Below are 14,210 nucleotides of genomic sequence, written 5' to 3' on the forward strand. Positions count from 1 at the left end.
AGCTGGGGCAAAGTGAGAGGGTGGCATGGACATATATACACTACCAAATGTAAAATAGCTAGCTAGTGGGAAGCAGCCGCATGGTGCAGGGAGATCAGCTCGGTGCTTTGTGTCCACCTGGAGGGGTGGGATAGGGAGGGGGGAGGGAGAAGCAAGAGGGAGGAGATATGGGGATATATGTATATGTATAGCTGATTTACTTTGTTATACAGCAGAGGCTAACACACCATTGTGAAGCAGTTTTACTCCAATAAAGATGTCAAAAAAACCCCCCACAAAACTAGGGGCTGGGGCCTTCCATGGTAGTCCAGTGGTTAAGACTCTGTGCTTCCACTGCAGGGGGCATGGATTCGATCCCTGGTCAGGGAAGATCCCACATGCTGCGGGGCATGGCCAAAAAAAAAAAAAAAGGTCTGAGAATATATTCCAGGATGAATGTGGACTTGTAGAGGTGATTCTGCTGGTTTGAAAACAGTTTCAGTCCCTAAGTACCACTCACAATGCAGGCATCTTTGCCAGACTTAGATCTTACTGTGTAAAGACTCATGGTGTCTTTGGAGTAACAGATCCTAAATACAATCAAAATATTTTTTAAAAACCCAAAACCCCAAAAACTAGGGGCTATTATTTCACATCCATTGGATTGTCATAAATTTAAAAAGTATTGGCAAATGTGTGATATAATAGGAAGAGAATTCTGATACGTTGTCGATAAAAGAGCTAAATACTACAACCATCTTAGAGAACAATTTGGTAAAAGTAATATTGAGAATACAATCCTGTTCCTATCTAAAAACCTTAGCGAAACCTTGTATCTGTACATGAAGAGACATGTAGAAAGGTGTTCCTTATAATATTTTGTAATGGTGAAAATTGGTAACAATCCCTAAATGCCCATAATCAGGCATGTTTAAATTATGGTGTGGTTCTCTAATAGCATACTGTACAGCAGTAAAAAAGCAAACCAGAGCAACATGAGTCAATGAGATTGACTCTCAGAAATGTTCAACAGAGTGAAACAGTTCTTTGCCTGAAAATATATGTAGTGTGATTCTATTTATGTAAAGGTTAAAAGAATGTATGCTAATATAATGCTGTATTGTTTAGGGATGTAGACATTTGTGGTAAAAGTTTAAAGAAGTGTAAGGCCTATATGCTTGACACTTAAGAAATATGCTTCTAAATAAATAACAAATGGTCAAAAAATTGTAATGGAAACTAGAAAACATTATGAATTGAATGTTCATGAGAATACGACATAAATTGAAATTTGTGGGAAACAACTAAAGAGTACCTAGGGGAAATGGGTAGCCTTCAGTGCTTACACTAAACAAGAAAAACTGCAAATTAATTAGCTAGGCATGCACCTCAATGAGTCAAACCAAAGATGGGAAATATGTCAATATTTGATGAAATAGAAAACAGATGTGTACCTTAGATACTATTATATTTACAAACCTCTGATGAGATTATCAGGAACGGGGGCGGGGCTGGGGGGGAAGGAAGGATAAAGAACAAATAACCAATATCAAGAATGAAAAAGGGGACGTAACAAACAATATTTCTGAATCTCTGTCACTGATACTTTGGATTTCAAACCTTCACAGAGTCCAGTAACATAGCATTCAGGCTTCCTACATTCATAGAGAAAGTGCCCCACTGGACTCCTCTTTTTGGGTGGGGGAAGGGTTGGGGAGGAGGAGTCCCACTGATCTGAATCATTGGACAGTAGGGCAGAGGCCACACTCTTAGGCAAGAAAAGGATTTCTGGTTCAGTTTGAAGGATATCACTGCACCTATCAGTAAGGAGATGGGCAGGACCAGATGATTTCATGAGGAAGTTCTTCAAATTTTAGGAAACAGATAATTCTATGTAAACTGTTCCATAAAATAGAAAAAGAAGGAAATCCGGTTCATTATTATTTCTGTTAGTACAAAAGTGTTCTAAAACTTGTTAAATAGATAAATAGAAAATCATGGCCCTGTCTCATTTATTAATATTTACCATTGATTAATAAGTAATAGCAGGGCTTCCCTGGTGGCGCAGTGGTTGAGAATCTGCCTGCCAACGCAGGGGACACGGGTTCGAGCCCTGGTCTGGGAAGATGCCGCAGAGCAACTGGGCCCGTGAGCCACAACTACTGAGCCTGCGCGTCTGGAGCCTGTGCTCCGCAACAAGAGAGGCCGCGATAGTGAGAGACCCGCGCACCGCGATGAAGAGTGGCCCCCACTTGCCGCAACTAGAGGAAGCCCTCGCACAGAAACGAAGACCCAACACAGCCATAAATAAATAAATAAATAAATAAACAAACAAACCCAAAGTTTAAAAAAAAAAATCTTTAAAAAAAAAAAAAGTAATAGCAAATAGAAGTGTATGCAAGAAATCTTAAACAGAGCATTAGCGAATATAGTCAAGAGTAAATTAAAAGAATAATAAATCATGACTAATTTGACTTCCTCTAGGTATGGAAGATTTGTCTGTTCTTAGGAGATTATTAATACCTTGCTATTTTAAGAAGTCAAAGAAAGAAAACTTTGATTTTCTCATTAGATGTCAAGAAGGTATTTGTTTATTAAGAAGATATAAGTTCATTATTAATTCTTGGTTTTAAAAAAAACTTGGGTAAGTAGAAATAGATGAATGCCCCCTCCCCTTTTTTGTAAAGATGTATTTCAAACCAAACCGTCATGTTTTTTGATGAAACCCTTGAAGTATTCCCATTAACATTTAGGTGGAACAAAACAGAGATCCCCACTGTTGCTGTTATCTTTTAACTTTTCTTTAAAGTATTAATGCAATTTGCCAAGAGAAATAAAACATAAATAGGTAAATGTAGGGACAATTATATGTAGTTGATCTAATTGTATACTTAATTGACTGAAAAACTATAAAACAATATGAAAATTAATCAAGGTGACCCCCATACTGAACAGTCGCTTTTATATATGCAGATAGTAACCATGAAGAAAATACAGCGGGAGTTCTGAGTTAAAATAACAAATTGAATGAGCACATCTAATTTTGCTCCCCACTGAACTCCACCAAAGCTATGGCAAAGGGATTTTTTTTCAAAGCATAAACCCACAGGGACAAGGGGAACAACAGAGAAGAGAGCACCAGTAAAACTGCAAGCAGTATTGCAGGAGGACGAGTGGTACCCTACCCAAGAAAGCCAAATCCCAAGTCAGTGGGGGAGAACTGAGAATTTCACCAGTCACGCCATAGAATCCTCAAAAGGCACAAAAGCAGGAAGAGCAGAGCAATGCATGAGTCTGTCTCTGCAGTGCACCTGTTTACACCTGGTCCTGCCAGGTACCCTGAGTGTGGTGGGCGCACTGTCTTCTAGGCGTTGCTTATGACTGCGCCCTCTGATTGCACCACAGGAGGCTCTTGACTTGTGAAAGGTGACCTGGAGACACATTTATTTTTTCCTGGGAACCTTCTTTTAATAGTGACAATATTGCTCTTGCTCATGCAGCTAGTTTTCTTCTTGCTGAGTTTTCAAAAGCCAAACTTTATATTGTTTGGGATACACACATAGGTGGTGGTAAAACTATAAAGAAAAGCAAGGGAATGATAACACAGAAGTCAGGATAATGGCTGCCTGGGGGTGGGACACACTAGTTTTGGATGTAGTGGTTATTGATAAGGTTCTGTTTCTTAACTTGGTTACAGTTTACATATTTTTAAAAATTACAATGAAGAAAACGTCCAGCAACGACAAAACACCTCAAGCCAGGAATATATTTAATAAATATTTAGGAGCATGTAAAGAAATCGTTAAAACTTTACTAAGGATATAAAGGTTACTTTGGGACTTCCTTGGCAGTCCGGTAGTTAGGACTTTGCACTTCCACTGCGGGTTCAATCCCTGGTTGAAGAACTAGGATCCACTTGCCGTGCAGTGGCCAAAAAAAAAAAAAAGATATAAAGGATACTTTGAGTAAATGAAAAGATACATCATATGCTTACATATGTATGTTGCATTTTTCTAAAGATGCCATGCAGTATATTAATTATATTAACTTAATCTATCAAATTTAATATTCATTTACATTATGAATAGGAGTTTTCTTCCTGGAGGGAGAGGGAGGCTTGACCAAAATGATACTAATATTTCCTCTAGAAAATGTGTAAGAAAAGGGAAGTAGGTATTACAAAAAAAGGGAATAGATATTTAGAATATATCTTGAAGCTACGATAATCAAAATAATTTGTACTATAGAAGAAGTAGAGGAGTGGGAATCAAACAGAGAATCCAGAAATAGACCTAAACACATGTGGGAATCCACTGTGATAGCTTTGCCTGTCAGAGAAGGAAAAGAGGGCGTGCTTGGGGAAAATATCACCCAGATTCCTGCCTCAGCAAAAACATTCAGACAAATGAGGATTGAAAAATACCCAACATATTGTTAAAAACTATAACAAAAAACTTAAGAGCGCATGGATTAATTTATGTTTCTGTTGTGATACTTTCTTTTCAAACAGATACAAAACCCAGATGCCATAGATGAAAAAAGTGGATATATGTATTTAAAATTCTGAGTGGAAAAATAATATTATAATCAAATCCAAAAGAAAGATGACACACTGAGGAAAAATATGTACACCACAAATGGAAACTTTCCTTTTATAAATGAAAAAGACCTTTTATAAATGAAAAGCCCATTACAGATAAGACACAGGATTTGAACAGGCATTTGGCAGAAAAATAAATATAAAAGGCCAGTAGACATAAAAAAGTGGTTACTTCTCTCATAATTAAAGAAATGTAAATAAAAACAACGGGATAGTATTTCTTCTCTCTCAATTGGGCTAGTAATTTAGAAGTTTGGTACTAACTTGAGTGAAGGTGCGGGAAAGCAGGGTTGCTTTATAATTGATGGCAGTGTGAAGCATACCCATCCGAAGAGCAATTGGGCACCATCTGTCAGCACTTTAAATATAATACCCTTTGGACTCAGCTGTTCTACCAGTGGGAAACACAAAGGGATATTCCTCAAGTTTGCTAAGAAACACGTAAAACATGGTTCCCTGTAGCTTTATTTGTAATAGGAAGAGAAACACAACAAAACCCTGTGGAGATGGGGAACGGAGTTGAGGCTCAGTCCACACTCCTGGCCCGGCTCTCTGAACCGAGGACGTGTGGAGGGAGCCCCTGCCCCCAGTGCACCCGCCAGTACGGAGTGGTGCCTGGAGGCTCGTAGTACCAGCGTCATGGGGCTTCTTTCCTGGGGCCGTCAGGCTGCCAGCAGTAGCCAAGATTTCTGCCCAACTAAATGGAACTGAACCCCTGCAGAGCTCACCTTTCCTGCTGCCTTTTCCCATAAGGATTGTGTTGGAGGTGGTGAGAACAGTAGAATCTATTCTGGGAGAGTGGACATCACAGTTTAGCTACAATACTACCTCACTGGCCTGGCGTCAGCAAAGTGAAGTCTTTGTCTTTGAGGATGAAGATGGACCTGTTCCCCATGTGAACCCCAAGAGCACAAGCTGAGTGCCCAGCTTAACTGCGCGTTCCCAGAGTGTCACCGTACTGGTGTTCTCCCCAGACAGTGCTCCATTCCTGGCCACAATCTGCGAAGATGGCTCAGTTGCTGTGCCAGACCTGGCCTTTTACAGGTGTTTAAAGCTGAGCCCACAAAAACCCTGTTGAGAAATACTACTTGGTCGTAGCTCAGTCACTCCTTCTTTACTCTGGAGAGCTGAGGCTGGCAGGTTATCCACTGTGTTGTGCCTACAGAGCTTTCCCCACTCCCTGGTTGCAAATTATGGTATCTGAGACTAAATGAGTCCCCAGTGAGAATCCACTCCCTTTCCTCTCCCGTCAGTAGTGAGAGATGAAGAATCTTTGCTATACTGGTTGTGTGCAGTTAACAGGCATGAGCTCTTGGCCTGGGGGACGCTAGATTCTAGGGCGCTGTAATCACAAGGACACAAAACTTTATTCAAAGTGGAGATAGATAAATAGGAAGTTTTTGGTGGAGGGACGGAGGGGAAAAGGATTAAATCCCCTCTCACATCTTTCTTCCGCTCCCCCAAGTTAACAAAAGATCTCTTTATTCTTTTCACATAGCTGTGCATTTGAGATTGGCTACATCTGGGTAGGGTATGATAAAAGCAATTCTTCTAGCACTAGGGCTCTTAGAGACCGGAGCTCCTTTCTTCGTAGATTTTGGTCAATGTTCTTCTTTATGGGAAATATTCCCATTCATGATAATCTAATCTAATCACCTTAAAGTAGAACCTCACCACAGACCTGCCCATCTCCTTACTGGTAGGTGCAGTGATATCTATTTTCTTACCTGAAAAAAGAGTGTGGTCTGTGCCCTATGCCTAATGATTAATGCCCAGTCAATGTGGTCCTTCCTGCCCAACCCTTCCCGTCATCCAAAAGCAGGAGCCCTGTGGGCCCCTTTCTCTGTGGTTGTAGGAAACCTGAGTCCTATGTTAGTGGACCCTCTGAAGACTTTAAAATCCCAAGTACTAGTAGAAATAAGAATATTGGTTGATAAAATAAGAGTTTTGGGATTTGTTGGTCTTTTTGCGGGGAAGGAAAGAAGATATGTATCTTCTGGTATGGAAAGATCTAGTGCAGTTTTTCATTGATTAAAGACTGTGTAATTGTATTTATAATTACACAAAAAGGATATTATATTACAATGTTGGTGTATGCATAAATAAGTCATAAGTGAGTATATTTCTTATGGAGAGGGATATGAGAAGGATAGCATGTTCTGTTTTTTTCCTTTTTGTACTATTTGATTTTTTTCCTATTAGAGAATTGTACATCTACTTATTTTTATGAGTCTGGGTTTTCTGGGCTGTGGGATTATATAGCTAACCATTCTTTGTTTTTGTCTTCCTAATTTTCAGTACTATATTTTTATCTTTTTTGTTTATTTTTCATAGTTGAGTGTAATTCTGTCTTTCTATCCATATATTCTTAGGTTACATAGAATGACATCAATTGAAAGAGAAGAAAAGGAGAAAGTCAAAAAAAAAGAGAAAAAACAAGAAGAGGAAGAAACAATGCAACAAGCTACATGGGTAAAATATACGTTTCCAGTTAAACATCAGGTAATTTTGGTATGATCTTTTAAATTGTGTTAGCCATTTCTGAGACTTTGATTCTGCAGTTTTGAATACTTATTAATTTTTTTTTACTTTTGACACACTTTTAATTAACGTAGTTGGAATGAAGTAAATCTTTCTGGCAATTTTATAAGCATAGGTTTATGTTAGTAGAATATAGGTGAGTCATCAGACCAATTTGTAGAAATTGTTATAAATGTAAAATTGTTTTACATCTTTCATATTAGAAAGGAATATTAAGTTTCTTCATAAATCTTTGATTCTCAGTGAAAATAAAATGAGTGGTAAATTAATTTGCCTGACCATTTATTTTATTTAGTAAAAATGTGTAAAACCACACGTACTTTATAAAACATTCTCATTCTTGTTTAATCAGCATGTTTTCACTTTACACCAGGTTTGGAAACAAAAAGGAGAGGAATACAGAGTAACAGGATATGGTGGTTGGAGCTGGATTAGTAAAACTCATGTTTATAGGTTTGTTCCTAAATTGCCAGGCAATACTAATGTGAATTACAGAAAGTCATTAGAAGAAAGTAAGTAATTTAAGCTGTTTTTCCTGCATAATTGCTTCTGATTTGTATTCTTATAAATTTGTAGTATATTGACTATATTTTGGATAAAAGTGTTTTTCTGAAATTCTTACTAGAATGTGCAAAATTACTAATGTAGTTTAATAATTGTAAACTCTAAAGTTTTTTAAATTACCTTTATTCATGGGATTTTGATATCTAGGATTTTAGCTTAAAAAGATGATAGAGTAGAATTTGTTAAAAGAAAGAAGGCCTCAGCTACCTAATTGTTTTTCTAAAATCTTAAATTCAGTACTACCTGACTTCTTGAGGAAACACAGTCTGGTGACCTCAGCATTGTAACATTTAACAAAACCAGAAAGAAAGCGATAGAGGCTTCCATAACACTATCACATAAAGGAGATAGTAACTCAGTTTATGCTACTGGCTAATGACTTTATTTATTTATTTTTTGGCTGCGTTTGGTCTTCGTTGCTGCGCGTGAGCTTTCTCTAGTTGCGGCGAGCGGGGGCTACTCTTCGTTGCAGTGCGTGGTCTTCTCATTTTAGTGGCTTCTCTTGTTGCGGAGCACGGGCTCTAGGCGCGCGGGCTTCAGTAGTTGCAGCACGCAGGCTCAGTAGTTGTGGCGCACGGGCTTAGTTGCTCCGCTGCATGTGGGATCTTCCCGGACCAGGGCTCAAACCCGTGTCCCCTGCATTGGCAGGCAGATTCTTAACCACTGCGCCACCTGAGAAGTCCCCACTTTAGTGTTTAGAATCACAGAACTCTAGAGGTGAACTGCCCTTTTAGGAGGTAAATATTTTGAAACTCATGTTACATGAACAAATTATTTCATGACGATGTTAAGTGCCATACTGAAGGTCACACAGTTAGTGCTTCTGTTGCCCTTTTTGCACTCTACCATGTTGTCTCTCCTTTGTTATCTAAGCAATTTTCAAAAGCAGTTCTGTTCACTCTGCAGCATATTTGCTAATTTATGGTGTGATACGGTCTTTCCTGTGAAGCCCATGCTGTAGTGCCAAATAAGTACTATGTACACACCTAGCTAACTGATTTGGCTTCCTTATGAATGGTTCTCATGAAACCTGAACCAGTAGATTTTTGAAACTGTTAATGTGGGAAAGTTGTCATTGAATTACCTTTTAACAGAAAAAAACGTATTTTATAGAGCTCACTGGAATTTATTTTTTAGGGACTAGGAGTGTCTTGCATATAGCAGATGTTCAATAACTGTTTCTATTTGCTAAATAGAAATATTCAATATTCATTTACATTATCTGATTATATTCAAGCTAAATGTCCATTATAATAAATTCTAAAAGATTGTTATAATTTTTATTACTATTTCATTGTTCCAGTTACCTGTGTAGCACTTAGAAAGAATTATAGAGAGCTTTTCTTTAATTGTGTTTGACCTATGTAATAAAATCCAGATTATCAGTATGCAAAATATTTAGGCTTTTGCGAATTTATTTTGTATCCACTTTCCTTAGCATGGGGTTTTCTGTTGTCCAGATGCTGGGCCTTTATCTAGCAGGTACCAAGTTGGTCTTGGAGCATCTTTTGAGTTTTTTCCTCCCAGCTGGTAGCAGGGAAGAAACCAGTAGTAAATCAGGTCCAAACAAGGCTACACATTGCATTTGGTTATTTCTCTTTCCTGTGATACAGACTTAAGTATTCTTAACTTGGAATCTACAGATAAACTTCAACTGTATTCAAGAATCCATTGAAATTTATTACAAAAGTTAGTGTATGTACTTTTTCTCTGGGTAGGGGATCATAGCGTTTATCCAATTCTAATATGGTTCTGTAATACAAAGTATGTTAGAAACCACTGATGCAGACTTTCTGGAGTCAGTGAACAGGTTGAAATAGTCTCATGTGTGAAGGCTTCTGAAGTACATCTAAACTGTAGTCATTACTTCTATGCTTTAGGTCACCTGAGCATATAAGAAAGAATGTAACAGCTTCAACTTTTGTATTTTGGGTTTTTTGAATAAAAAATAAAGTATAAATTGCTGGAATATACTTGATAATTTCCACTAAACTAGGTGTATTAAAGTAAATTGCTAATATTTGACATACTTGTAATTACTATATACTTGGGGGTTTTTTTAGCTAAAAATAATATGGATGAAAATATGGATGAATCAGATAGAAGAAAAAGTCCACGAAGTCCAAAAAAAATAAAAACAGAGTCTGATTCTGAGAAAGGCGAGGTAAAAGATTCAGATGCTACAAAAGGAGCAGACCAAAGTGAAATGGACATTTCAAAGGTTACTGAGAAGAAGGACCAAGGTAAGGAGAGAAAAGTGTGGAGGGCAGCCTGGGGGTGATAAGAAAGCACTGGATCTAGTTCACACAGCAGGAAAGGTACTGCAATGTCTCTTTTTGATAATAGCATTATTGAAACATGATTCATATTATGCCATATAACTCACCCACTTACAGTGTACAATTCAGTGGATTTTACTATATTCGCAGAGTTGTTCATCTATCACCATACTCAATTTTAGAACATTTTCATCACCCCGAAAAGAAACCTCATACCCACTAGCAGTCAGCCCTCCCTAAATCCCAGTCTACTTTCTGTCTCTATGGATTTGCCTGTTTTGGACATTCCATATAAATGGAATCAGGTAGTATGTGGTCCTTTGTGTCTGGCTTCTTTCACTTAGCATGTTTTCAAAGTTCATCCATGTTGTAGCATGTATCAATACTTCATTCCTTTTTATTTACAAATAATATTCTGTTGTATGGATACGTCATGTTGTGTTTATCCATTCATGGTGGACATTTGAGTTGTTTCTTTTTGGCTATTAAGAATAATGGAAATATGAACATTCATGTACAAGTTCTTATGTGGACATATGTTTTCATTTCTCTTGGGTAAATACGTAGGGGTGGAATTGCTGGATCAAGAGATAGCTCTATGTTCAACCTTTTGAGGAACTGACATTGACTTTTGTGAAAAGTTGTTTTTTTTAAAACTAGATAAGTTAGATAATGCATGAGCCTTAATATGTTTTATAACCATAAAATAACCATAAAATACTCTGTACAAAATCTTATGCGAAGGTACTGGTATATGCAATAGCTGTCACATACTAAGTTATTTTTCCTTGTGGCATTCCATCATTTTTAGATACTAGGAATCAGAATATTTAAATATTTGGAATGTATGTGTTTTTTAACCTTTTATAAAGTTTAGCCCTGTCCATTGACCTATTTTAATCATATCAGGAACTTTTAAATATATAGCTATTTATAGTTAAGGTTTTGAGTAAAAATCAGAAAAACTGGTATTTTTTAAAGTGAAAATATTATCATGAATTCCACATTTCAGACTAAAAATTACATTTATATAAATGTCTTTGTTTCACAGATGTAAAAGAAGTTTTAGACTCTGACAATGATAAATCCTTTAAGGAAGAACCGATGGAAATAGATGATGATGTGAAAATAGAGTCACATATAAATTGTCAGGAAAGTTCTCAAGTAGATGTGGTCAATGTCAGTGAGGGTTTTCATCTAAGGACTAGTTATAAAAAGAAAATCAAATCATCCAAACTAGATGGACTCCTTGAAAGGAGAATTAAACAGTTTACACTGGAAGAAAAGCAACGCCATGAGAAAATGAAGTTGGAGGGTGGAATTAAGGGTATAGGAAAGACCTTCACAAGTTCTTCGAAAAGTCTGTCTGAATCACCAGTAATAACAAAAGTAAAAGAAGGGTGTCAAAGTGACTTGCTTGCACAAGAACAGAGCTCTAATGCAAGTAACGATAAATCTGAAGACTTGATTCGGGGATGTTCAGAAAATGATTCCTCAATTCTTGGAATCAGTGATTCTGATCATACAACAAACAAACTTTATTCAAAAGATCAAATGCTAGATGATGCCTCCATTCAGAGCGCAGAGACAAACTGTCAGAAACAAAATTCTGTTCGAAATGACGTAGATGAGAGTCTCTCTGACCCTGCCAGTAAAGGCCAGGAACCCAGTAAGATTAAAACAAAAGGAAGTGATTTTCTCATTGATGACGCTAAACTAGCCAGTGCAGATGAAATTGGTACTTTGATCTATAAGAACAAAAAACCACTCATACAGGAAGATAATGACACCATTGTGTCTCCTTCCCAGAGCCCTTTACTTCCATCAGTACCTAAAAGTACTGATGATAGAGATATCCCATCTCTGTCAAAAGCAATAGACTTTGAAGGAAAATTGGGATGTGATTCTGAATATAATAGCACTTTGGAAAATAGTTCTGATACTATGTCTATTCAAGACAGCAGTGAAGAAGATATGATTGTTCAGAATAGCAGTGAAAGTATTTCTGAACAGTTAATAACTCAAGAACAAGGTAGTGAAGGCTTAGAACCATTGAAACATGAGTTTGTTTCAGATAAGACCCCTGGAAACTGTGACGACAGGCTGCAGGCTAAGGTAAACGAAGCAAATGGTAAAAAACCAAGTCAAGATCAGAAATTAGAGGAGAGACCACTTAATAAATGTATTGATCAAATCAATCTGAAAAGTGTCACTGACAAAAGGAATAATGAAAACCGAGAGTCTGAAAAGAAAGGACAGAAAGCAAGTACCTTTCAAATAAATGGAAAAGATAATAAACCTAAAGTATATTTGAAAGGTGAATGCTTGAAAGACATTTCTGAGAGTAAAGTAGGAAGTTGTGACGTTGAACCAAAGGTTAATAATATAAATAAAATAATTCCTGAAAATGATATTAAGTCTTTGACTGTTAAAGAATCTGCTGTAAAGCCATTCATGAATGGTGATGTCATCATGGAAGATTTTAATGAAAAAAATAACTTGGAAACAAAATCATGTTTACTGAGGTCTTCGGATACTGAAGGCGACTACCAAGATCGCCTAGAGACCCTGCCATCAACCAAAGAATCTGAGGGTACCCAAGCTACCATGCCTCTGCCATCTTGTCCAGAAAGCAGTTCAGCCAATCAGGTAGAAGATATGGAAATTGAAACCTGCGAAGTTAAGAAAGTTACTTCGTCTCCTGTTACTTCTGGAGAGGAGTCTTACTTCAGTAATGATTTTATTGATGAAAATGGCCCGCCCACCAACAAAGATGAAAATGTCAATGGAGAATCTAAAAGAAAAACAGTCATCACAGAAGTCACCACCATGACGTCCACAGTGGCCACAGAATCAAAAACCGTAATTAAGGTAGCAAAAGTTGATAAGCAGACTGTGGTCTCTTCCACAGAAAATTGTGCCAAGTCCACTGTCACAACCACCACTACAACGGTAACAAAGCTTTCCACGCCCTCCACAGGCAGCAGTGTGGACATAATCTCTGTGAAGGAGCAGAGCAAAACTGTGGTCACCACGACAGTGACAGACTCACTGACCACCGCAGGAGGCACTCTGGTAACATCTATGACCGTGAGCAAAGAATATTCCACAAGAGACAAAGTGAAACTCATGAAGTTTTCAAGACCCAAGAAGACTCGTTCAGGTACAGCTCTGCCATCGTACAGAAAGTTTATCACCAAGAGCAGCAAGAAGAGCATATTTGTTTTGCCCAATGATGACCTAAAAAAATTGGCCAGAAAAGGAGGAATCCGAGAAGTCCCTTATTTTAATTACAATGCAAAACCTGCCTTGGATATATGGCCATATCCTTCTCCTAGACCAACCTTTGGTATCACCTGGAGGTATGTACTTTAAAATGCATTTGGGGGAGGGAGAAAGTTTTTAAAGAATTAACTAATAAAAATATCTCATTTATGAGATAACAGAAATAAGACAGGGAAATATATATTTAATGGGCAAAGTTAGTAATGGAAATAAGATACAGAGAGTTTTTAACTCGGCCAGCTGGTAGGTACTAAAGTTTACTTAGGGAAAAATGTTTAAAGACTGAAAATGTAAGGGAATCCTTTAAAATGAAATTCAGCTTCACTTTTCACAAGACAAAAGAAATGTGTCAAACATAGTTATTTTCGTGGTCTAACCTCCAAGTTATTGCCATGTGTTTGCTTTGGGAGTGAGATAATCACAGAATTGGATAATCACCAACTTTCTGGAATGTTTGTATTTTATTTCTATTAGGTAATTCATAAAAACATAAGACAGGAAACACGCCTGTAAATCACACAAGGTTCATCATAATGTAGAAATCTTAATGTAATTTGTTTGCATGATAGACATTTGTTTTGGAGTTCTCTGTTATTTATGTGAGAAAAGGTAGTCTGAGGTTCCTTAGAGAGTTTCTTTAAACCCAGAACTAGTCTTAATTTAAAATTTTCTGGGCATTAAGCTTTGGGGATAAATTATAAGTACGTAGAGTTGGCAGTTGTAAGATCATGTAGTTTTAAGTTGGGAAAGGATCTTAGAAATTCGTATCTTTTTTAGATGCATAATAATTTGCCTCTGGTCACAGAGGGACTGAGTTAGGAATAGTGCCTGGTTTTCCTAAACCCCAGTCCAGTACTTTATCTTCTATATCACATTTCACGTATTTGTCCTTGCTTTGTGCTTTTCCATGTCCTTGTCTTTTTATCTTTTCACCCTTAAAATTGAAAAGGATGGGACGTGAA

General features: G+C 37.3%; 1 protein-coding gene and 1 long non-coding RNA gene across 19 annotated transcripts in view; one reads left to right on the top strand and one right to left on the bottom strand.

Annotated features, from left to right (window-relative positions):
* The window catches only part of LOC309619052, a 373,591-nt gene that overhangs the window by 135,708 nt on the left and 223,673 nt on the right, over positions 1–14,210 (bottom strand). The gene's annotated exons all lie outside the window — the stretch shown is intronic.
* BPTF (bromodomain PHD finger transcription factor) overlaps positions 1–14,210 on the top strand; it is a 140,058-nt gene that overhangs the window by 78,836 nt on the left and 47,012 nt on the right. For all 18 annotated transcript variants that reach the window (XM_082373654.1, XM_082373660.1, XM_082373657.1 and 15 more), the window contains 4 exons: positions 6,952–7,081; positions 7,494–7,632; positions 9,748–9,927; positions 11,015–13,325. In XM_082373654.1, the coding sequence (XP_082229780.1) occupies positions 6,952–7,081; positions 7,494–7,632; positions 9,748–9,927; positions 11,015–13,325 (2,760 nt within the window). The remainder of the gene's footprint in view (positions 1–6,951; positions 7,082–7,493; positions 7,633–9,747; positions 9,928–11,014; positions 13,326–14,210) is intronic.

The sequence above is a fragment of the Balaenoptera borealis genome, assembly GCF_965194805.1.
Source record: "Balaenoptera borealis genome assembly, chromosome: 20".
Lineage (NCBI taxonomy): Eukaryota > Metazoa > Chordata > Mammalia > Artiodactyla > Balaenopteridae > Balaenoptera > Balaenoptera borealis.